This window comes from Camellia sinensis, chromosome 11, assembly GCF_055761805.1.
Source record: "Camellia sinensis isolate YWXY chromosome 11, ASM5576180v1, whole genome shotgun sequence".
Taxonomy (NCBI): Eukaryota; Viridiplantae; Streptophyta; class Magnoliopsida; order Ericales; family Theaceae; genus Camellia; species Camellia sinensis.
This window is the reverse complement of record NC_138971.1, coordinates 140,614,607-140,641,002: the sequence shown is the minus strand read 5'-3', so window position 1 is coordinate 140,641,002 and position 26,396 is coordinate 140,614,607. Positions and strand designations below refer to the sequence as shown.

The 26,396-nt window shown below is 38.5% G+C and overlaps 2 protein-coding genes across 2 annotated transcripts; both read right to left on the bottom strand.

The window, feature by feature from the left end:
- Window positions 1–4,830: 4,830 nt before the first annotated feature.
- On the bottom strand, window positions 4,831–5,736 carry LOC145802673 (uncharacterized). Its single transcript, XM_082895438.1, has 3 exons — window positions 5,512–5,736; window positions 5,032–5,263; window positions 4,831–4,913 (listed from the first exon to the last, which is right to left on the bottom strand). Exons 1-3 carry the CDS (start codon window positions 5,734–5,736, stop codon window positions 4,831–4,833), a joined length of 540 nt encoding a protein of 179 aa, XP_082751564.1.
- A 1,092-nt stretch (window positions 5,737–6,828) lies between these two features.
- Window positions 6,829–7,393, bottom strand: LOC145802672 (uncharacterized). Its single transcript, XM_082895437.1, has 2 exons — window positions 7,262–7,393; window positions 6,829–7,137 (listed from the first exon to the last, which is right to left on the bottom strand). The coding sequence occupies exons 1-2, from the start codon at window positions 7,391–7,393 to the stop codon at window positions 6,829–6,831; spliced, it is 441 nt and encodes a 146-aa protein (XP_082751563.1).
- Between the last annotated feature and the right edge of the window lie 19,003 nt (window positions 7,394–26,396).

Here is a 26,396-nt window from a genome sequence, read left to right as displayed (position 1 = left end):
TTTAAATCCTATGCAAAGGGCGTACTACGAAGATCTTCAACGACAGATTTTATTTTGAACAACTAATAGATTGCCTTGAAAGGTTCTGTATTAGTGGGTTTCATCTATTGGTTTTATTATTTAAAAATATTACATCTAACTTGTATTGGTTAGTTGTATTGGAATTATTAATGTGATAAGTAATAATGTAATCACAATTTGACTAAATGGAACATAATGATTTATATTTGTTAGATAATTAACAGATAAAAATAAATTCATTAATGAATGTCATAATTTTTTATTTATTCAAAACACCACGTAAACGATGTCATAAAATTTGAAGTAATTGTTGCCATGTATGATTAATTACATAGATTCCATATGATGTTTCTGATATATTTCCTATTCATTCCTTTTTTAACTAAACAATGCATATTAAACAATAAGAGCAAGGCATAAAAGAACCTGCAAGAATAGAGCATTTCCAAAATGAGATTGTATCAAGTTGTGTAACTTGTCTTTTATCATCTTTATGTTCAATGAGACTGTAACCTTATCCTAGTAGGGTAATGTATTGATTTATGCTGACATGGTTATGATAAATGACATATTGAAAATGGTATCTGTACACTATAGAAAAAACTTCAGTGTGGTTTTTTTTTTTGGGAGATCTTTGTTCTGTAGTTGAATGTGGATTTTTTTTAATTAACCTCGTCCACTTTAAAATGATATTTCAAGTAAAGGCCATTGACTACTATAGCATGATTTATACCAGAAAATCATAACTGAATAATGACCTTTTTGTAACATTTTCAGAATGTACATAATCATGTCCTTTGTCAAAATAGGCATTAAAATGAAAAACTACAATATTAAGTGATAATAACTGAATAGGCCAATGTCATAACTGAATAGGCCAATGTAAGTGAAAAACTAACAGAGGATTTTATATCACATAATATGATATACGAAACTACTATATTATACAAGACAAAACCATTACATTTATAAAAGAAATTGACCCAACAAAAGGTTGTTAAAATAACAAAATACAAAACAATGCAAATACATAATGTCAAACACATCAACAGTCATTATCTGGTGGTGGTTGAGGGGGGAAGTAGTGATGGTATATGTCATTTACGCGATGCTTAATCCTATCTATGCGATTGTTTGCCACTTCATGACGTCTTTCAATGTCCAAACGAAACTCACCAAATTGTTGAATTAATGAGTTCTGCGCAATGGCAAATGTATCAAACTGAGTACCCAACGAATTAACCTGATTAGCCATTTGATGTTCCCATTGAACGAGTTGATTATAACATTGTTCTTCCATGGCCAAAAACTCAGTCCAATATTGAGGTTGTTCAGTTGATGGCATCACATTGGCAGGAGGATCTTCTGGACCATCAACTCATGGGACTTCATCTTCTAAATCTTCTGGAGCATTAACACTTCCCATTAAATTAGAGGCTGCACCAGCACGGGTCACTGTATACTGATTAATGGGTGAACAGATTTTGATCTCCTTTTCACCTATAAGGTGAACCCTAAAATGTTTGAAAATTTTTGTCAATAGTGCCCCAAACAGTAATGACTGGCCCGTGAATTGAGCTTGATTTGCGAACATAATTTCTTTCATAATTATGTAACACAAATCTAAGTTATGGCCAACTTCAAAACAGTATAACAAATAGGCATTAAAATATGGGACCGCATCATGATGTCCTTTTTTTCGGAGTGACATTTTCTACAATCCACCGGTGGAGAATCCGAAGATAAGGTTTTAAATGTCTTGCTTGTAGACTAGTCCTAGTAAATCTGTTCTCACAAATAGTAGTATATACATCAGTAGCATTACCAACAATATTAACTAACTCAGCCTCACTCTGAAAATGGATATTTTCATCACTTAGCTCAACTCCAATAATGCTTGCCAAAGTAGGAATATCAAACTGTATATCCTTTCCTTTCACATATGACAAAAGAGTAAAATTTCCATCTTCTTCCTATGTACCTCTTAGGTGAACATAAAATAGAGACACCAGCCGTAGATATACCTTTTGGGATAAATTAATTAAATTTAGCCATCCCATTGCTTCAAGTTTACTAACTAATAGTGCATCATATTGAGGTGGTAGATTTACCTTCCTCTCTGTTACAATAGGTCAGCTGGAGAAGTTTGGAAAGGCTTGTTCATGACTTTCACTGAGAAAATCATCAGTAGGATATGACTGATTTTGAAGCTGCTGTTGTTGGCGACGTGGAGGGTTGGAACTTTCACCAACTTGTGGTCTCGTTCTTTTAGTTCTAGGCATGATGTCAATACCTGTTGAATTTTAATGAAAATGTATTACATATGAAAGCTGAATTAGAGTAGGCTTCTTGTTGTTCTGGTGTTATGCTGAATTTTAATATGCAGTGTTTGTGGTGTCATGCTGCGTTTTAATAAACACTGCATTTTAATATACTTAATGAAAACATGAACTTAGAATTCAAATGAATGTAGTTTTAATATTAGAATGCATATTAAAATGGAAAAACATGAAAGCATCCAGTATGCTTAATGGCACATTAATTAAAATGCATACTAATTGGTTTTGCATACTAATGAAAAATGCATACTAATAAACACTGCATTTTACTTTATGTTATGCAGTGTTTGTTGTTTAGAAGTGCATACTGAAATGGAATGGTTTTGTGAAGTGGGTTTTGTGACAGGTAAAAATTATTAGCCTCCGTTTGGGAAGTGAGTTGGTTTTTTGATTTTTTGGTTTTTTTGACTATTTTTGCCTGGGGTTAAAAAGCCTGATTTGGGAAGGATTTTTTGACTTTTTTACTTTTGGTGAGGTGTCTTCATGGCAAATGACCCTTCAAGTGATTTTTTCATGTCAACACCTTGCCTTACATCCTCCACGTCAACGTCATTTGAACGGAATTTTTTTTTTTTTTGGGATTAGGTGGATTTTTATGGTTATTTTTTTTTAAATTTATGTTTTTGTCATTTTTATTTTTCTATACATTAATTTGTTTTTATTTTTCAAAAATGGGTTTTTATGTGTTTTATTTATTTGTAAATTACGTGGCAAATGCTAATTTATGGTTTTATGTTTTTATTTTTTATTTTTTTCGATAAGGCGTATTTTTGTGGTTCTGTTTTTTAAATTTACGTTTTTATCATTTTTTTTTTCATTTCTATACATTAATTTGTTTTTATTTTTCAGAAATGGGTTTTCATGTGTTTTATTTATTTGTAAATTACGTGGCAAATGCTAATTTCTGTTTTTATGTTTTTATTTTTTATTTTTTTGGATGAGTCGTATTTTTGTGGTTCTTTTTTTTTTTAAATTTACAAAATTGTCATTTTTTATTATTTCTATACATTAATTTGTTTTTGTTTTTGAAAAATGGGTTTTCATGTTTTTATTTATTTGTAAATTACGTGGCAAATGCTAATTTCTAGTTTTATGTTTTTATTTTTTATTTTTTTCGATGAGGCGTATTTTTGTGGTTATGTTTTTTAAATTTACGTTTTTATCATTTTTTTTTCATTTCTATACATTAATTTGTTTTTATTTTTCAAAAATGGGTTTTCATGTGTTTTATTTATTTGTAAATTACATGGCAAATGCTAATTTCTATTTTTATGTTTTTATTTTTTATTTTTTTGGATGAGCCGTATTTTTGTGGTTCTTTTTTTTAAATTTACAAAATTGTCATTTTTTATTATTTCTATACATTAATTTGTTTTTGTTTTTGAAAAATGGGTTTTCATGTGTTTTATAACAATTCCAAATTACGTGGCAAATGCTAATTTCTGTTTGGAATTTTGTTTTTTTTTTTTTTTTATGAGACTTATTTTTGTGGTCCTTTTTTTTTTTCATTTACGCATTTGTCAAATTTTTTTATTTTATTTTATTTGTATACATTAATTTGTTTTTAGTCTTCGAAAATGGTTTTTCATGTGTTTTCATTATTTTGAAATTATGTGGCAACTGCTAATTTATGTTTTTAGTTTTTAATTTTTAATTTTTTACGTTGTTTGTGTTTTTTTGGAAAAACGTTTTTTCAGATCCTTTATTTAAAATAATGTGAAAAATCATATATTGCCGTGGCTCATGATAAAAAATGATGGAAGCCTTGGCTTTTTGTTGTTTTAAACAGGTCTTTTTTATGTTTTTAATTGACGTCGCACATGATAATTTTTGAATTTGTGTTTTTTTTAAGTTTCTTATTTGTTTGACCTTGTGTTTTTTTTTCGAAAAGGCTTTTTTCTATGGTTTTTGGTTTTTCAAAGTTAGGCACGTCACAAACTAAAAGGGATTATATTCCCGTGTAAATACATACATTTTTTACATGATAATATAGTTGAATACAGAAGGGTCCACATGTGTTACCAATGTTAGAACCCTACGAATATTAGGTGGACTATTATATATTTCCTAACGTTCCGTTATTACGCAAGTACACTAACTTGTCGTGTATGCAGAGTCGCACCAATGCCATATGCGGGTCCTCATCCCCAACCATTAAACCATCCTCGTCATGTTCAACTTCTGGTATGGCATTTACTAATGTCATAGCCTCTTCCTCATCGCATATTGGGTGAACAGTTGTTGGATTACCTGTATTTCGCCGTATATAATTATGTAATGCCATTGATGCACCTACTAACTGAACTTGCACATTTGCAAAGTCATACTGAGGCATGTCTCTAATAAACCCCCATCGATTTTTTCAGGCACCGAAAGTGCGTTCCACTACACTGCGTAACGACGAGTGCACTTTGTTAAATAATTCCCTTGGGGTATTTGCCGTCCTGTTCTGTTGACTACTTTGAAATTGTTATTGGTGGTAACGGCTACCTCTGAAAGGTGCTAGGTAACTTACCCGGTTTGGATAGCCAGAATCGACAAGATAATATTTGCCTGCATACGCAACAAGAATTTATGTTTGACACTAAAATCGACATTGTGCTTCATTTTCAAGTAGCGATGTTTGCCGAAAAATTATAACAGTGGTCGAATTTTCAATGCAATGTGTTACCTTCTTCAGGATATGGAAATGGGACATTGTCATTTGTTAGTATCTCGTTGAAGATGCAACTATTGTGCATACTTCCTTCCCATCCGCACAAAATGAAGATGAAACACATATCAAAATCGCACACGGCCATGATATTTTGCATGTGACAGTATTTCCTACCGAAATATGTTGCCGCGTCTGGCCCCGTAACCCATGCACTTACAGGTGTTCCGTCTATGGCTCCAATACAGTCCTGCCAACAACCCAATTGTATTGTTACTCCTACGGGTACATGTAATGGTTGTTTTCATACGTCACGTCCACTTAAAATTAAAAACAACATAATTGGACTAGGCACAAATAACTGTTGAAGGTTTAGTCAATAGTACCTTGAATGGTAGGTATTTCCGTTTAGACCGCACGCATGGATGTATACGCTGCTGACTATACGTATGTGGGCCGGCAATGAACAAAAGTGAACTCTTTCATGGAAGTTAATACGTTATGCATGTGCTGAGACACAGTCTCCCCCGAATGTTGGAACCGTTCTTGGATTTTCCGATTTTGTTTTCCTTTCAACACGTGGATAAACATTGCAACGTTTTCTTCAACAGCTAAGCCATGTGGACGTTGCGGTACTTGTAACCCAAAATCATTTACTAATGTCTCACACAAAGCGGCAAAAACTTCCTTCAGTATGCAAACATTTTCCTCAAATCGACCCATATGGCCCGCATATAGTTCGGATATCCATGCATGCCCGGTCAATATAGAAGTGCAACATGGCGTTTTAGCCATGTGTTTTTCGTACCACTCTGTCGCATACTGGCATGCTTGTAGAAATGTCCAGTTGTTTTCTTGTTGTAGCTGTATGGCCATTTGATTAAGCATTTCCCTTAAATCGTCATTGTTGCTTCCATTTTAGGGATTCATCACGTCTTCGTTGATGCGAAACCTACAAGAGTGGGACTGCTTCAATCAGTTTGCACGTGATTCATTGACTCAAATGTAATAACAGTTTGCAATTATAGAATACCGACATCGTTTTTAATGTAAGTAATGTCGTCACTAATGCCATTACTAATGCATAATGATATGAATTAAACAAATAGTGAACCTGGTCGTTATTGTTTACAGGGGGACCATTACTAACACAACCACAAAAAATGACGTCAAACTAACATAACAGTTTCCCAAACAAAATAAACAAATACAAAAGCAGCACACGCAAGCTGGCGTTGCGCATTTCATTGCCATACATTTAATTCAAACATAAGCATCATATTCCTTTCCAAAAAAATGCACAACCATGCTTCCATTCCGTCTACGACAAACATGCAAAACTTTTGTTCACCATAGCTAGCAAGAAAAAAAAAACAACAAGGAACAGTTTAAAACATGCAAACACAACCATCATGTTTTAGTACATGCAAACATAACTAAAAGTTTTTCAAAGCAAGAGAAAGGCAGGCATCTTCAACAATCTTAACACCACTCTATCACATCCGGCGAGCCCTAAACAGGTCCGCAAACAACGCCGACGCAGTACACTGGAGCTGTTTTTGTGTAAGCCACCCTATGATGTGGTCGTCATCAGGCTAGCACATCATCACCTCCCGGTAATCTGCGTTATCCATAAGTGTCGAGGCGAAATGAAATAGCGGCATACCAATCAGGGATGAAATAGTCGTCAGGCGATGCATGCACGCACTCCGAAATAGTGTACAGCGATTCGTTGCTTGTCTCACCGTAACCCGCTGATTCTTCGTACGCACCACATTTGTTAGATTGTTCATGCTTTCCGTAATAACTGATGCTCTACTTGTTGCCTTCTTCGACTTTGAAACATTTGTTGATGGCGTCTTTTTTTTTTTTTCCTTTTTCAATCGGAACAAGTTCCAGTGAAGAATCTGAATCCACGTTCTGTACTCCTGCGGGTATCGGATCAGAAAATGGCTGGGCTCCCAAACTGTGCACAAAATCAGCTGAGTTATCAGCATCTTCAAGAAGTTTCTCTCTCGGGGTCCAATGGTGCATACCAGTAGCTGATGCCTCGATGAAGACCGTTTCCATCAAGTCACGATGTTCCAAAGTTTTTTTCCTGAACTTGGCACACACCTGGTTTATCTGCACAAAGGGAGATATATGAAAGAGAAAGACGCTACATTTCATATAATTAATTAAAAGTTAACTAAAAAGGTTAAATGTACTGGTAATAGACAAATATGAAACGCAAGAAACATGTACTTACCGATTCCATCTTGTCCCACCACTCCTCAAGTGCCTGAAACATACCGGTGTCACAGTCAAACCCTATCCCTGACACTCCTTTGCTTGAATCCATCAACTTTGTCCACGCTTGCCACTCTTTTTTCAAACTCATGTATTTATTCTTCAACTGTTTCAGGCCATGTTTTCTTCCTTTTTTTTTCTCAAATTTCCTGGCCAACAACTTGTACCCTGCTTGGCTGAGGACTAGGAATGGCCGATTTCCTTTTGTAATCTCATTTGTAATCAACTGCAGGAAAACTCGGATTGAGTCACTGTCCCAGAAGGCCTTGTGGCTGAACTGATTCTGTGTCTCTTCAAGGCTGCTTGGCTTATCTGTGACAATGCCTTTGCTTTTGGATTGGGTACGCGGCGAAGTACATATGGAAGCCATTACTAATGTACGGTTACAAAAGATTACCATCACATATTTGGTTGTTACATACAAACGTATAAGCCCATAGCAGAATAATTTAAATTGGTTGCACGATGCACAATCTATGCCCATGAACAATAAATAGAGAAATAGGATGCTAAATTACACATCATACAACCATTGCACATTAGTAACATACATAAACAAACATGGAACTGAGGCGTGTATATAGTTATGATAGTCATTAATACGTCTACCCTTTCGTAGTGGAGGCATGCAAAGCAAGATTATAGTCATACTAAAACACACTACCAACATACTAACAACCTCGTAACGTGTTTGTACATACTAACAACATCCTAACATTGCTTACATACGTAACAACAAAATGACAACGACAATGCATAGGACATACACAATGGTCTTAAGGACGCGCAAGGATTGTTGAATGTGTATGACATCATCCCGTAATTGCATGACAATTTCGTCTCTGGGTGACGCATAGTCCATGCTCTCTCGCCTTGGTTCTTCACACCAACCAATCCAACTAACACATGGTTGATGAGTGCAAATGATGAAACTATTAGTCAATGGGTTCTTAATGTTCATGCAGTTATGACTGGTAATGAATTAGGCACTCACCACAGGGCGGGGACATGCAAAGTAGGGACACCCTGGATTTTTGGTGGACCTTGAAATCTTAACAATACAAGGGCCATGTCCACAGGCACATATTCGACGTGGCCATGTACTGGAAGTTGCTCTAGAGGTAAACGAAGCCATGCTATGAACGACAAACATTCGAAAGTAACAATGAATCATAGCAATAATTAGTTTATGATATCCATATTTCAGGTTAAACATGAACTGAACACGCTAATGCACTAATTTCATATGATGGGTATACAAACTCATTATTTTATTCATTTAATGTTAAAGAAAAGCAGCCTACCAATAATAATAATAATAATAATAGTAAAAAGCCATGAACACCGTGTGTTTCCTATCAATTTGCGTCGAGTAAGTGCAAAGGCTTCGAAATGGATTAACATTTGCATAAACTGTTGGATACGTTTAAATTCCCATACAAGAAGTTTCAAAAAGAATAAACTACTTCATCTCTATGTCCGATTTGTCAGTTTGTATCATAGATTGATCATACATTTATCCCCCAAACAGATTTCCCTTATATTTGTATAACAACAACTGAAGAACAGATTACTTTATTAAGCACAGATGTACATGTATCTGTTTCTCAAATCAAGAACAGATTGTTTAAAAATCTCAACAGATGTATAACAGACAAATGAACAATAGATGTATAAGAACAGGTTTTTAAGGTTCTTCATATGTATCTGTTTCTCAATTTTTACCATGGGTTGATCATATATACATATATAAGAACAAATTTATCTATATCTGCTCAATTTACGACAAGTACATTTACATAACAACAGATCCAAATCAACTTAAGTTGGATAAAGCAAAATGTCTGAACTTAATTTAACTGTAATGACCATGGATATGGAAATGTCATGATCTGCATTGAATTATCGTCCTTACCAAAGGAAATAAATGAAGGAAAATGGATGACAAATTTGAGCAGAGCACTATAATTCTATGTTGTAGCAAATAGAGCACTGTAACATAACAGACCAATACATTTGACAGAGCACTCTTCGAAACCCTATTCTCAAGCCAGGTCGGTGTTATTGGCCCATTTTGCAGAGTAGTGTACAAAACCGAAAAATTAAAGAGTAACCATCCGAAAATGGAAATATTCATGTATGATTTGGGAACTCAAACATAAGAATCCACTTCGCATTCGGCAGTGGATTTAACAACTATGGATATTCAAAAAACAGAGTCCGCACTTCCTTTTTTTAAAAAAAAAATGTATTTAACAGAGAAAGGGATTTCATACACGAACCCAAGCAGATTGGAAGCAGGGGACGGATTTACGCGAAAAGGGAAATTAAATCAGAACGGCCATGAAGCATTACCTAAAGATCGGTGGTGTTTGAGACGGTGACTTCTTGTTCGACGCCACCAACGTACTCCCCAATCGTTCGATTTACCGTCCTGTTCGCGAGTCTTCTTCGATGCCGCAGATGCGTACTCCGGTGCCGATTGGCTCTGGGAAACTTCCTCAAATGTCGTCGCCGCTGGTATACATTAATCGCCTCATTCGCTTCACGAATATTGTGTGCCCTAGAAATGTTGTGTGTGTGGTGAGGCGATGGGCCTCAGAATCAGAGGGGCGAGTGGGGGTAGTTTGGTAAATTTACCCCAATAAGGGTTATTGCCAAGCACGTGCAGTCGGTTTTGTCTCCATTTGGCTAAATTAGCTTTTTTTGTCCGTTAGCGGCTAAATTAGCCCCAACTTGCCTTCCCAAACAACACCTAAAAGGATGATTTTGATAAGTGACAGTCTTTAAACAGAAGATTATGGATTATATTTTTATAAATTCGTATCGGTGACAAATTACATTATGTTGCTTAATTTAAATGGTAGTAGCTCTTCAGGAACATTAGATTCACCAAATTTATTTGGTAGTGAATCATTAATTACTTAAGTTTTAGAGTAATTTTTACAAAATATTTTTCCAAGTATCTTACTTGGTATGTGGGTAGTGGCAGAGTCAAAAAATTAAAATTAGAAGGGGCACTTATTAATTATAATAATGAAAAATTTTATAAAAATATTTCATGTAAGTTTTTACGATTGATTTCGAGAAATATCAAAAAAATAATGTTATTTATTACTAGTGTATAATGAACAATATAAAAAAAATATGGATATAAGTCTTAAAATAAATTATAGGGTAAATTATAAATACACCCCCTGAGGTTTGATTCCAATACGAATCGTCCCTTATGATTTTGGAAATTACATTCCACCCTCAGAGGTTTCTAATTCCATAATAAATTGCTCCTTTTATTAACAAATCATCAAGTTAATTAACAGTTTTTAATGATATTATAAATATGTTTCAATTAATAATTTATGTAATTTTATTATTGTATAGAAGAGTAATTATGAATTTATTTTTTTTAGTTAATTCTGTTAAATAAAAAAATACTAACAAAGAGGTATTTGTAATTTTTCAAACCACACGGGACAATTTATAATTTAAGCAAATCTCATGAGGTGTATTTGTAATTTACCCTAAATTATATAATGATAAATTATTTTTTTATACAAAATTTGATTAAAAATTTAATATAATGGTAATACCACGTCATCATTAGTATGTGATATTACCAACTAATAGTAAGTAAACACATAGAGAGTGAATTTCACATGTCAAATGTAACTAACAATCTAATAAATTTCATATTTTTATAGTGAGATTAGTTATACTTGCATGTCAATAATAATGACATCACTATTACATTCAAAATTTTTCATAAAATTTTTATAGATAATATGGTTTATAATAGTCTCTTCATTTTCAATCAAAACAACCATTATTATTCTCATAATTTTTAAAATGTCATTGATATTTCACTCTAATAATATTTTTATAATTTTTTTATTTAAAATAGTTTCTTTATATTTGTAAAAAAAAAATTTCCCAAAATCCAGGGGGGGCACGTGACCCCCCGGTCCCCAAGTCCCTCCGCCACTGTATGTGGGTCTATACCCATGTGAGACATTCAGTAAATTGAAAAAATTAAAAATTCATATTTTATTTTATTAGAAGAAACTTTGAGATTTTTGTTTGTAATTTTTGCTTTTGTTTTTGTTTTTGTTTTTTATTTTGGCTTTTAATTTTTTTTTTCACTTTAATCCCTAACGCTTATAGCTTTTTTCTTTTTTATTTGTAAAACTAACTTTCGTCCAAATGTTTTTATAAAAAAATGTAATGTGGCACTATATAGCAAAATAGATAAAATACACTTTGCCGTCTTAAATTTCATAATTTTTAAAATTTTATACCCTCTTAAGTTTCACAAATTTTCACTTTAATCCTTAAATTTCATTTTCTCACTTTAACACTTAATATTTTTAATTTTTCTCAATTTGCTCTCAAAACCCAAAAATCAAATCCTAAAATCTTAAAATCAAAATTTTATTTATCCTCTTCAAATTAACTCCAAACTTTCATTGCTTCATCAACCTCCCCTCTGCCTCAACATTCACCATCTCTCTACTTTCACCGTCCCACTTTGTCCCCTTTTTTTTTGTTTTATTTATTTATTTATTATCCCACACTGTATTATACTTATCATTCATATACACCTAATAGCAATTCTAGTGGCTAGTAATTGGAGCTGCTATACTCAAAATTTGACATGAGTTGTAATTTTATATTCTCCAGTGGTCTACTATAACCTGTTTTAAATTATAACAATGCCAAAATTGTTGCTAAATTTCACACAAGTTTTAGCATTACCAAATCTTCCGCAGTATCAACTCAAATGCAATCTCTTTTTCCATCTCATTTCAATACTTTCTAGCAAAATTATCATAAACATAGAAAAAAAAATTAATAAAGCCAAAAAAAATGTAATTTCTTTTTTTTTTCGTCTTTATTATTATTATTTTTTTAAAATTATTTATATTTTTACTTTTTTGGTTTGTTTAGTCAAGTGAAAAAGACGAGAAAAATCAATGAAAAGTCACTAATTGTTTTCTATTTTGTTTATTTGTCTAGTCAAGTCGAATGTAAATATATCATTTTTTTAAAAAAGAAGATTACAAAAAAAAAAGAAAAGAAAATCAACAAAAAAAATCACTCAAAAAACTAAAACCCAAACACCACCTAAAAAAAAAAGAAAAGAGAAGAAAAGAAAAGTTTGTTGACATTGTTCCAAAATGGCATATTGTAACACCATTGTTAGAGCATCTCCAATGGTGTAAATAGCACTGTCATTGCTATAATTTAACAATAAATAGTAGTAAATTGCCATATTCATTGCCAAATTATAGCAATGATACTCCAATATTATTTATCTATTTTTATTAGAAGTACAATTCACAAAAAAATTCATTAAATTTAACGAAAAGTTTAATGACTAAAATATTAATTTTTTCCTTCAATTTTGTTAAATTGAGATAGGAAATGAATAGTAGTAAATTTCCAAATTATAGCAATGATATTTCAATGGTCACATGCTATTTTGGCAAATATCAATTAACTTTCCCTTTAAATTTATAGGTGTTGTTTGGATATAATTTCTTAGTGATTTTTTTTTTTTTGGTTTATTTTTTTTAATCTTTTGTGACTTTTTTCAACTGTTTGTAAAAAAAAATTATATTTAGACAAACATAAAAAACGAAAATTTTTTTTGTGAAAAATTGAAAAAAAAAAAAAACAAATATAAGTCACCTCACCAAAGAACATACCACTAGAAAAAAAAAATTATTAACTACATTAAAAAATACATTCTCCCGTAATTATTAATCAGGAGACAAGGGAAAATAGTAATTTGGGTTGCTGACATGTGCCGACCACTTGACGAAAATCTCATTTTTGCGTATTATGTAATACGCTTTCGTCTGAGAGTCCAAATGAGAAATGTCCATAGCCGTTATCAAGCGTTCTTCCTTTTTGATCTCAAGTTCTCTCATCACCTGCAAATGTTCTTCCTTTTTGTTCTCCAATTCTTTCATCTCCTGCAATGCTTGAATCCTTTTTTTCTTCTCTTTTAGCTTTTTTCATTTCCTTCTTAGCAATGTGTTGGTTAAATGTTTCCAGCAAATTGTTATATTTGTGCACTTCAGCTTGAACAGTTTCAGTTTTCTAAAACAATTCTTTTGTAGATTTCCTATCCATAGGCTTTTTACCCCTTGCAGAGACACTACCCTCACCGATTGGATTATTACCAATAGTTGGATTGTTACCAACACTTAGACTATTGTCGTCTTCAAGAGAAACGTAGTTATTCATAGGAGATTCGGGGACTAAATTAGGGGAAAACAATGTATGTATCCTTGACTTTACTATGTTAATAGGAGTTACATTTTGTCACTTGATATTGTTTTGCAAGATTGGCCAACATTGTTCAAAAGCAAAATTTTTATTTTCATCTTGATGGTTTTGAAGCATCTGTATCAATAAAATATTAAATTAATTAATTAGTTAATTTTTATATGAGACAAAAATAAATTAAAAAATTAGCATAATAAATGAAGATGAAATTTTACTATATCAACTTGAGACATCCCACTTGGGTGTAGATTTTCGACTTGCGCCAAACACCCATGAAATTTGTTGCTACATTTTTTGATTACACCCTGTTGAAATGAGATAGACACTTGTGTTCTTGAGTGATCATTTTGCAACGAGTAATAATTTTTAAAAATTCTTTCCCAAAAATGAGCATGAGATTGCGAATTCCCAACAATTAGGTCTTCAATAATGTGACACTAAGTTCTACAAATTGTCACATCTTCTTGAGTGGTGAATGAATTTCCTCTCTTTATTTTTGATGAACTTTCCATACTGATTGTGTAGGGGAAAAAAAAATTATGCAGATTGAAGAGAATCTGTATTCAAATTGAGATTGGTTGTTTAGTATTATAGGAAGTAAAAATATGACCTTTTTTTTATCTGTTTAAATTGTAACCGTTAAAACCAGTTGTTTCAAACATTTCTCAATTGGAGGGAAAAAAAGAGTTGTTGTTTAATTTGTGTGTTCCAATGACAAAAGAGCACCGTTGGATTAAACAATCTAACGGTTTAGATTGTTGCTTCTCTTTGTCTCTCTTTATTCCAAAAACTACTCTCAATTATGCTCTCTCTTTCTCTACCCAGCACTCTGTCTCTCTTATCTCTCCAATGCCTCTCTAGAACCAGTCTTCATCTCTCTCCCTCGTCCTCTATGTCTCATCTTTTTCATCACCACAACCACCACCACAACCACAACAACAACCACCACCACAACCAATGGAACCACCACTATATCCATCGCCGATCTCCAACTCTCAAACCCCAAATGTCATTCTCTCTTCTTCAACCCTCTTCTTCCTCTGTTTCTCACCTTCTTCATTACCACAACTACCACCATAGTGAAAGGAACCACCACCACACTCACCGCCGATCTCCAACCCTCAAATCCTTCAGATCTTTCTCTTTTCTCCACCACAATCCTCTATCTCTCACCTTCTTTCTCTTCGATCTCTCTCTCCTTCCGTTCTAAGTTGCTGATCTCCAACGATCGACACCCTAACCCTAACCAAAATGATCCTTTCTCTCCCTCTGCTCTAAACCTCTTCTCTAATGATCCCTCTCTCTGTCAGTGATGATCCAAACCTAAAACCCTAGTGAAGACTATCCAAAGAACACAAAGAAGATCAACCCTCTCTGTCAGGTTTTTATTTTCTTTTATTTTTTTAATTCTGAAATAGTTGTTCAATTAATTTTTTTTTTGAAATTTTGCTTGAAATTGCTCAATCTGTGTTTGCTTTTGAAATTTTGCTTTTGTTTTTATTTTTTGGTGGTTTTTGGGTGAATTTTGCTTATGTATTTGGAACTGTTTGCTGGGAAGGATGATGAGACAGGAGGGAGAAAGGGAGGAAACAGTTAGTTGAAGGTGACTTGGCAACTTTGGTAGCTGCCAAAGTTTGTGCCATATTTGAGACAAGTTTTAGCATTTACCAAAGATAGCAGCTGCCAAAACTTACAGTTGGAGGTGGCTTTCTATGAACTGTTGCCATAATTTGGCAATAGCAGCTCCAATAGCAAACCATTGGAGATACTCTTATTATTTGATATTTTGCTACTGTAATATGCCAAATTATAACTTTGGCAATGCTAAAATAGTTATCATCATTGCAAATGCTAAACACCTATTTATTTGGTTTAGTTTTTGTAATTTGTTTTTTGAAAATTTTTAAAAAGTAATGGCGAAAAAAATAATTATTATTTTCATATGGCTCTCTTTTCAAAGCGGAAATAAATTTTGAAAATTCAAAAATATAATTTTTGATTTATTTTTTTCAAATTTTTTTCTAATTATTCAAAAAAAAAAAAAGTTTTGAAAACTTAACTAAACTCGATAATTTATTAGACAAAACTCGTTTTACTTTTTCGTGATTTGAGCTCCACATTGTGCCACATGACTACCAAGCGTTTTCCATTCAAATGTTCAGGGCTAAAGTAGAAAAACATTAAAACTTAAAGGGGTCTAAGTGTAATTTATCCATTTTTGTTAGATTTTTAACATTTTTTTCCCACTATGCACACATAATCAATCATAGAAGTAATTACATAAAATATAAGTGAAATAATTAAAGTGAGACTGTATATTTTATAATAAGTTTCACCATGTGATATGAATTGCCAAAACTGTTTATTTTACCTATTGAACTGAAATTATGGGATATAAAAGGTTGATTCAATCTGCCCAAAGAAATTGAGTGGTTAATGATTAATTTCAAATGGTCAATTTTCTTTTAAATAATTTTTTTAACAGATATTATTAATTCAATCAAATTGATGCAAAATAAAAAAATTAAGTGATAAAATTGATACAATTAAAATTATATAGACCAATTTAACACAATAAGCAAAATACATAGATCACAATCAATCTAATTTGTGTGCACACAAGTATAAAAAAATAAAAAAATAAAAACAAAAACAAAAACAAAAACAAAAACAAAGAAAACACCAAAAACAAAAAACAAAAAAACAAAACAAAACAATTAATGCTAAGCACAAAATTTGACATATATTGGGCTTACCAACATCCACAGATAACACAGTTTATCCCACATTATATCTAGAAACTGAAAATAGGCATACCTCCATGACTTGAAGAGCAACAAAGGAACGCAGACACCCCAAAAACCCATTACAGATCCTTATGCCATACATAGATGAGAGGGTAATTTTTGGGAAAGATTGGGCCGAGCTGCAAGTTGAGCTTTGAGGCCCAAAACGCGAAGGACTAAGTAAGAAGGCCGTAAAGGATACTCCGGCCTAGAGAGCAATGTTACTTCGGTCCAGGAGAAGCGTAGTCACTCCGGCTGGGAGAAATAAATGTTACTTCGGCCCAAGGAAGAGTAAAATTACTCCGGTCTGGAGGCAACTCAGAGTTAGTCCGGTCGCAGTATGTTCTGAGAAGACCGGTGTTGGAATTAGTCCGGTCGTGACTTACATTGGTTAGGTCGGTCCGAACTTGTTACCTGGAAGTTTGATCTAAGCGCATCAAGGTCGAACAGGGCAGCCGAAGTGAAGAGTTGGAGGAGAAGACCGAACTAAGGATAGTTCGGCCTTCTGTGGCTCGGTATAGCCAAGTTTACTTCGGTCAAAAGGAAGTTCGGCCGTAAAGAAAACCATCCCACTTGGTTTAAGCAGTGGGGGAGGGTGTAAAAGGATAAGCATTATCCTTAAGAGATTGAATCCTAGGAGGACTCTGTATGGAGAAATACAAGTCCTACTAGGATTGTGCCATATGAAACTTATAAAAGCTCACAAGCATCACCTTGGAGGAGGTAATTGAACACAATCTTTCTGAGAACTTAGAGCTTTGTCTATTTGTCAAGTTTTCTGACTTAGGCATCGGAGAGGTTTCCGGCACACACCCGCCGGCTAGCTCGCGTCTGTGTTTTCAGGTGACAAAGTGACGTCGTACGGAGGAGCGTGGACTTGGTCAACAGGATTATACGAGGAGAATTATTTCTTCCCCGTACAATAGATAAAACCAATCCACATCAGGTTCTCTTTTGTCTACCTTGTTTTCTCCATTGTTGACTGGTTCACCATCCGCACTACATTTCTGTGTAAGTGGAGGTCCATAGAGTTTGTTGCCAACAAAGCTAGAAGCATTAAAGCTCTGGAGGTGGGTGCTTGTTGGAATTTTACCAGACAAGTTATTATAAGATATATCAAGATAACCTAGGAAATTCAGATTTGACATGCTTGAAGGGATTTTCCCTGAGAGAGTTGGTTTCTTGAGAGATCAATAGAATCCAATAACTTCATGTACCCAATCTTCTTGGGGATCATTCCTGTCAAGTGATTTCGAGGTAGATTCACTTATCTCAAGCCCAACAAACTTGCTAGTTCCTCAGGTATCTCTACAAATAAATTGTTGCTTGAAAGGTCCAAACTAGTTAAAAGTGGGAGAATAGTGCTATACCGATACTCATGTCCTTCTGTCACCGCAAATTCATTCTCTAGGATCTGCCCATAATAATAAGAATAATCAATCCAGTCACTTGAGTTTTGTATAGTGGTCATGGCAGTGAAATTGTTGACACACCATGATATGGTTCCAATCAATTTATTGTCTGCCAGGTCTAAGATTTGAAGAGAGGTTAGGTGACAAAGTTTGGAAGAAATTTCACCAATAAACCTGTTTGAACGAAGGATAAGAAACTTCAAGTCATTCACACCAAGGTCTATTGTCGATAACTTTGTACAATTTTGTAGAGATGGAGGAAATTCACCTGACAGACTATTGTTGCGCACTTGCAACGAAATCAGGTTAATTAAAAAGCTTGTGGGACTTGGAATACTCCCCTTTAGATTGTTGTTTCTAAGATTAATGACTTCTATTGACTGCCAATTCATCCAACCAGGAATTTTTCCTGATAAAAGATTTTCTCTAAGGATAAGAATCCTCAAGCGACTTGTTTCATTCGATCTGCTGCACAAGAAGTGAATCATATCTCCTGAAAATTAATTGTTGGAAAGATCTAGCTCATGTAGATGAGGAGAGACAGTAGGCGATGGACCAGAAAAATTGGTTGGAACTTAAGTAGACTAGGCCTGAAAGGTCATGATATTTTGGAATCTCACCATGGATTTGGTTGTGAGAGAGATTTAAATAACCAATTCCAGAAGATAAGTTCCAAAACCAAGTTGGAATGGTATTTGAAATTCCAGTACAAGAAAGATCTAACCATGAAAGCTTCTTCTGTGATTGAAGCCAATTAGGAAAACGTGGACCCAAATGACATGAACCTAAATGAATTGTATGAAGATGGAAGGGAGGAATCCACTTAGGGCTTACTTTAAAAATCAATGAATTGTCATAAGCACCTAAATATTTCAAATTTTTGAGGTTGGCAAAATGAGTTTCAGACACAATTCCTTCCAACAAATTATATCCAATATCTAGTTCTTCTAACTTCGTGAGATTACCAAGAATTTCAGGAATTGTTCCATTCCAATTGATTATCATACAAATATAATGATTTTAACGATGATAATCTTCCTATTGACCATGGAACTGGACCAACAACCGAATTAGTTGAAAGATCTAGTTCTTGCAAATTTTTAAATTGCTTGCGATTATCATCAAAAGAACCAGAAAGTTGACATTTACTTAAGCTTAGCATCTCCAAACTATCTAAAATGCATCCAGTCAAACTTCTAAAAACATTTAATACGTCACCAAATTTGTTATATGAAAAATCAATAAATTTTGTGTTGCGAAGACCTCCCATAAATCTTGGTATTCTTCCTTCAATTTCATTGTTTGACAAATCAATGTAAATAATAGAAGTCATATATCCAATGTCACCTGTGATTGGGCCTTGTAAATCATTTCCATGCAAGTTGAGTGATTTGAGACTTCTGAAATTATACAACCAAATGGGTATGGTCACTGTACGGGGAGCAAATATTCCGGCAAGCCCGTACTCCTTTCTTCCGAGCTCCGTTTATGTCCGATCACCTGCGAGCAAATAACGGTGAGCTACCCGGCGGTGTGCGGCCGGAAAAACCCTCCGACGATCAAGTTAGCACACACCTTAGGATAGAAAGAGAGAGAGGAGTGTTTGAGTGTAAGAATTTCCTTACAAAGTGTTCGTGTGTCCCGTATGGGGGGCGCAGACATGCTTATATACCCTCTGCGCCTCATATCCACTCCCAGTCATCTCCCGACACGTGGCTCTGCTATCCCATCTGTCAGCATAAACCTTGCTGAACGTCACCTAATCCCAACTGCCTCCCCTCTCAGTTGGAGCTCGGCAGCCGAGCTTCTCTATCCACGGTCGTGCTGTGCTTCATACCCAAGCACTTTACTGGCTAGGCCCAGGGAGGACCGGGCTAGGCGGCATCTTGGCAAAGTCGAGCCTGGGGCACCTCCTGTGGTCGGCCTTCCTGCCGATCAAACGGTTACCTCGGCTGACCATGCCTTTCCGGGCGCCGGTCACTCAGCTTGTCTAGCTTCAGCCATCCCCTGATCAAGCAGCTCGGTCCAACCGAGCACTGCCTTGCCGAGCAGCTTCTTTACGATCTGGGGTGGCACACACTTGGCCCAATTTCTGCCTGGCCCAAGTTCTGGCAGCCCATCTCCGGGCGGATAGTCGATCATCTCGGCCCCATGCACCATTGGGCTCTCAACCTGCTCGGCCGTTACCTCGGCCCAATTCCAGATCATAAATCATCCTCTCAATTGCCCCTTAATTCCGTCCGCGAAAGCGTGACTGGGATTACTCACTTCGACCGAGATAACATTTCTTCGGTCTTTAAGATGCCAAAGGGCGACCAGGCTAGTTAACATAACTGTCTGCAAACTTGCCCGGTTATACTCCTCGGCTGACGTCTTTTTCTTCGAAAGTAGCCCGGTTGGCTCTTCGACTCTTCAACCCGTCGCTTCAGTCCTGACGTCGCCATAAATGGGGACACATGGCGGGCTGCCATTGGTCATCGAGCAGCCAACCCGCCGTTTTTGCCAGAATTTTGAATTTGGGCGGTCTCTCTCTTGTCTATACATACAGGACCTCTTCTTACTCAACTCGCTCCTACTGCTTCTCTTCAACCCTTCGCTTCAGAGCTCAAGCAACTCTCTCCCAGCCTCGTTTGCCATTCTTCGTGCTCAAGGGAACAGTGCCTGCCCTTCACTGGTAAGTCCTTCTACCCCTATTTTGTTGCTATCTTCTCTAATATTACACACATTAGGGCATTAAAACGTAGCTCTTAGGGCATAGGCAATAGAAACCGTCCCTAACCTCCCACTGTTCTTGGTGTTCTTTATTTTCCTGAAGAACACTGAAGAGCTGGGGCGGACCGGGCTCCTGGTCTTTATTTGATCCAAAAAACCAATCTAACCGAGCAAATAACATGTTTGTCTCAACCCCAGTAAAAACCGAGATAATCAAAAGGAAATGGTCGCTCAATCGGGCTAACAACTGGCCTGCCTGGGCGACCGAGCTCTTTAGTTAGCTTAGAAGACCGAGGTGGTTTGGCACCCTTAATGACTGAGCTAAAGTCCAGCTCCTTCCGCGCGACCGCGCTCACATTTACACTTGCCATCTTTTTCCTGCAGAGTCCAAGGGGACCACTTTCCATTCCTCAGGCTCTCAAGACCGAGCAATTACCAATTGCCACCATGCCAAACACCTCAACCGAGCTACCTCAGTCCGGCTACAAATGGGAAAATTCCGCTTCCTAGTGGATACTCTGGCCGCGCTAGCTGCATTCAGAGAGGAGTACGGCATCCCGGCCGACGTCCATCTCGAACTGGCTGAAGAGGAGACAACACCCTGGGTAGACTAGACCAATGCCCCTTCCCCGTGCTGTCAATTGTCGAAGGGGGCCTCCGTTTCCCACTAAACCCACTTATCACCGAGTTCCTCCGCCGCACCGGGCTGGCACCCACCCAAGTGTCCACCAACACTTATAGAATTATCAACGGCGTTCATGAATTGAACAATCGGCTAGGCACCAACTTAGGTCTAGCCGAGATATTGAGGCAATACACAATGGGTCACACCGGTGACGGCCTAGCTTACTACCTGAAAATCAGACCGGGCAAGGAAAAAATTGTAACCGGCACCCCGGATAAAGATCTGCATGATGACGATTTTTTCTGGGTGTCGGGAAATTACGAAACAGCCGAGGTACCGGGCTGGTTTATAAACAAGGACTTCGGTTCCTCATGTAAGCCGCTCAAACTTGCTCGGTCAGCTTACCTCTTTATACTGTAACTAACCGGTTTTCCTGTTTCTTTTGCAGCAATCCAAGCCTTGCAAGCCAACTATCAATTTCCCAATGTCGAGGCAATTCGGACCGTGCTTCGATATTCCCACCGAGATTGCAACGATTTACTCGGCTACACCCTGACCTACAGGTATTCTGCTCCGCGCCGGAGTAGAGTAACAGACTTCCTCCCCGCTCCTTCGCCACCTCCAGACCCTACCCTTCCTGACGTCCCCTTAATCCGGTTAACCGACGAACAAGAAATGGCCAAAAGAAGTCGAATAAAAAACCTTCTCACCGCAACCTCGGCCGAGATACCGAGCGTCATCGCCCGCTCCCTGGCTACCGGTCAATCGAGCGCCGCCGTGGTCGCCTTAGCTTCTCCAGCCGCCGAGCAGTTTAGCCAAGAAACACGCCGGGCTGGCAAAAGACCACGGGCCGATCCCTCCGCCGAGCTCATCACCGAACTGGCAACTGAGCAACCTGTCGACAGGATCAGCACCATCCCAACATGGCGGCCGCAGCTGAAACACCGGGGAAAAGAGATCCCGGCAAATGCTTCAGTCAAAGGTGACAAGGAGCACTTGCTTGCCTTTGACCTCTCAAAGGCTTTGCTGCTGCCCAGCGACGTGGTTGGAAGCGACCACGTTCCTGACACCCGGCTGGTCAAATCCGCCGTGAAATCCATGACCAGGGTAAGAAGTTCAATCCTCTGCTTCAACTTTCGCAAGTGTTTGCACGGTTTCTTTTCTGATCAAATTCTAATTTTGCAGGCCATCCAAAAGCAGCACTTGGTCATGGAGTGCATCCACAGACTTCGGTAGAAGGCGAGCGATACCGCCAGCCAAGTCGAGAGCCTCCAAGCCGAGCTCGGCCGGGCAAAGTCTTCACTTGAAATGGCTAACGCTGACAACAACAGACTGCTCGGTCAGCTGGATGCGGCCGAGAAAAAACGGGATGAGCTCCAGACCGAGCTAAGCAAGCTCAAAAAGTCGCAGAAGAGAGACTGCCGGGCTGCTAACAACGCCGGCTTCAACTAAGCCGAGCAGAGCTACAAAAAGAAAGTCTTTGCCACACAAGATATTTACTTCAAAGCCGGCTGGAAGTCCGCTTGCGAGCATCTCGGCCAGGGCTCTGACACCGACGTATTTGCCAATCCTCCTCCTGCTTCGCTACCAGTCTACCTCGTGCCTTACGCAAACGACGTATTCAGCGCTTTGCAAGCGGAGGCCGAGGAAGGGCTTGAAGAGGGAGATGCTGAGACAGAGGAAGAAGAAGAGGATGCCGAGGTGCAGGAGCAGCCCGACCGTGACGAGCCCGGTGCCCAAGACACAAGTCCAACCATCAACCTTGATGCCGCCGAGGACGAGTTTACCAATCTCTCCCCCTTGGTTTAGTTTTCTTCTATTTTTGTATTTTTGCTTTCGCGTTTTTGATGTAACCGGGCTCTGTCCCCACCTTTTGTATTTACTTTCTTATCAATGAAAAACTCAAATTTCGCGAAGTGTTTGCACGGTTGTTATTAATTCCATCTTCGGCAAATCATCTCGGTATTAAATCATAGATTAAACACCTTGTCAATCGGAATTTATAACTCGGTTGAAATACTTGGAACAAAACGAATTCTTAAACCGAAATAACCATCTTGGTTGGTAATAGCAAAGTTGAACGAATCACCAACTCTGCCAGCTGGAGTAAATCATCTCGGTTGGGGATCCGAAGTTGGACAAAACACCAACTCTTCCAACCGGAGCAAACCATCTCGGTTGGGAATCCGAAGTTGGACAAAACATCAACTCTTCCAATCGGAGCAAACCATCTCGGTTGGGAATCCGAAGTTGGACAAAACACCAACTCTTCCAACCGGAGCAAGCCATCTCGATTGGGAATCCGAAGTTGGACAAAACACCAACTCTTCCAACCGGAGCAAACCATCTCGGTTGGAAATCCGAAGTTGGACAAAACACCAACTCTTCCAACCGGAGCAAGCCATCTCGGTTGGGAATCCGAAGTTGGACAAAACACCAACTCTTCTAACCGGAGCAAGCCATCTCGGTTGGGAATCCGAAGTTGGACAAAACACCAACTCTTCCAACCGGAATAAACCATCTCGGTTTTTACATTAAAACAACAGTCCAAACGCTAGAGCAAAATTACTTCAATATATTGACAAAGAATTACATTTTGGAGTGCAATGCCCAAAAATCCCTTTGCACAAGAAAAGAAAGCAAAAGCTTAAAAATAATACAGTTTCAAGTTGGCCGCATTCCATGGCCGGGGTATTGCTCTTCCCTCTAGGTCCTCCAGGTGGTAAGCCCCCTTGCCCGCCAGACCGGTGATCTTGTAGGGTCCTTCCCAATTTGCCCCTAGTTTGCCTTCTCCTGGCACCAGGGTGTTGCCCATAACTTTTCTCAAAACCCAATCACCAACTTTGAACGGTCTGGGGTGCACCGTCTTGTTGTACTTCTTTGAGAGCTCTTGTTGGTAGGCGGCCACATGGATGAGGGCCTTCTCCCGACGCTCTTCTACTAGGTCCAGCTCCAAGGCAATAGCCTCGGCGTTTAGTTCGGGTTCAAAACTCTCACTTCTTAGGGTGGGCATGCCAACTTCCAAAGGTATGACCGCCTCCATGCCATAGGCCAAAGCAAATGGAGTTTCCCCGGTAGATCGCCGCGGGGTTGTTCGGTATGCCCAAAGGACGTTAGGTAACTCCTCAGCCCATTTTCCCTTTGCCTTCTCCAGCCGTTTCTTCAACCCATCTAGAATAGTCTTGTTCGATGCCTCGGCTTGACCATTGGACTGCGGGTAAGCCGGGGTGGAGTTGTAGAATTCTATCTTCAAATCTTCACAAAATCCTCTGAATAGGCGACCGTCGAACTGGGTACCGTTGTCAGAGATCAAAATCTTGGGGACGCCGAACCGCGTGACCACGTTCTGCCATACAAACCGCTTCACGTCTTTTTCTTTGATGGTTGCCAAAGGCTTAGCTTCAACCCATTTCGTGAAGTAGTCTGTGGCCGCAATAAAGAATTTCCGGTTGCCCGGTGCTGTTGGCAGTGGCCCCACTATATCTAGCCCCCACATGGCGAAGGGCCAAGGACTGGTGAGGGGAAGAAGTTCCCTAGCGAGCTGATGGATCTGATGGGCGAATTTCTGACATTTTTCGCACTTGCGGACGTACTTTTGTGCGTCGGCCTGCATGCACGGCCACCAGTATCCCTGCGAAATAGCTCGGTAGGCCAAGGACCTGCCCCCTATGTGGCTGCCACAAATGCCTTCGTGAATTTCGTACAAGAAGGCCTCCACACTATTCGGGTGCACGCACTTTAGATAAGGACCAGTGAAGGACTTCTTATACAGCGCACCAGATGGAGAGAGCCAAAACCGCTCTGACTTCACCCGGATTTTGTGGGCTTCTTTCTTGTCAGTTGGTAGAGTCCGGTCTCTGAGGAATAAGATCAAGAGATCCATCCAAGAAGGACCTAGCGCGGCGCAGAGTACATCCGTCTGCCCGGCGTCTTCAATGCTTGGCCGTAGAAGAAAGTCAATTAACAGGGGGTTTGGAGACGTACTATCTACCATGGAAGCGAGGCCGGCCAGCTCATCAGCTCGGCTGTTTGCTTCACAGCCAATCTGTTGGACCCTGATTGCCTCAAACTGCTTGATATGTTCCCTGACCAGAGCTTGGTACTTCGCCATCCTGGCGTCCTTTGCTTCGTAAATCCCAGAGACTTGGTTAACCACAAGCTGGGAATCACTGTACACCAGGAGCTCGACAGCCTTCATTTGAATTGCGCTCTTGAGCCCGACGAGAAGGGCCTCGTACTCTGCCTCGTTGTTAGATGCTGGGAAGCCAAGGGTGATAAAATGTTCAATGGTTAGGCCATCCGGGGAGATAAGAACGATACCTAGGCCGGCACCATGACGGTTGGACGCTCCATCAACAAAAAGCTTCCACATTTCCCCCACAAAAAGCTTCCAGCAGTCGGATGGGTCCTGAGAGTTGCGAAGGGCAATGGGATCACAACTGCTCGGCTGTGCAGTTTCAATCTCTGTGTTGACCGGTTCCAATTCAGTCCCCCTTGGTGATTCGGCACCGGACTTAGCAAGTTCTGTAATGCTCAAGTCCGTGGGTGAATCATCAGGTTGCGGTGTTAGGCCGGTCGCAGGTTCTGAGCTGTGTGGGTCCATTCCTTCCCCCTTTGATGATTCGGCACCGGACTCAGCAAGTTGATCTGTAATGCTCAAGTCCGCAGGCGAATCATCAGGTTGCGGTGTTATGCCGGCCGCACGTTTTGAGCTGTGTGGTTCAATTTTTTCCCCCCTTGGTGATGTGGGACCGGACAGAGTGGATGGGTCGGTGATACTCAACTCCGTCATCGCATCACCGGGTGGTATAATTGTGCAAACTGAGGGTGCTTCACTGGTGCGCGCAAACTCCGCGTCGCTACTTCCACCAACTCGTTGTATCTCGGATGGTCTTGCGTGCATCTCATCTTCTGCCACGGTAATATCGACTGGGCACACTGGATGAGTGCCAAGTGAGAACTCGGCGATGAAATCTGCCAAGGTCTGGGCGATGAAATCTGCCAAGGTCTGGGCTTTGATAGCGGTGCGCGGCTAGAACTTCACCTCAAACTGTCCCAACTCGACCGCCCACTTAAGAATTCGGCCTGAAAAGTCCGCCCGTTCAAACAAGGCCTTGAGGGGAAATTCGGTCAATACGACGATGGTATGGGCGTGAAAATAATGTGCCAACTTCCTCGAAGCCATCATCAATGCCAACGCAAGCCTTTCCAGCGGCAAATATCTCGTCTCAGCCGGCAGCAAGGTCTTGTTGACATAAAAAATTGGGA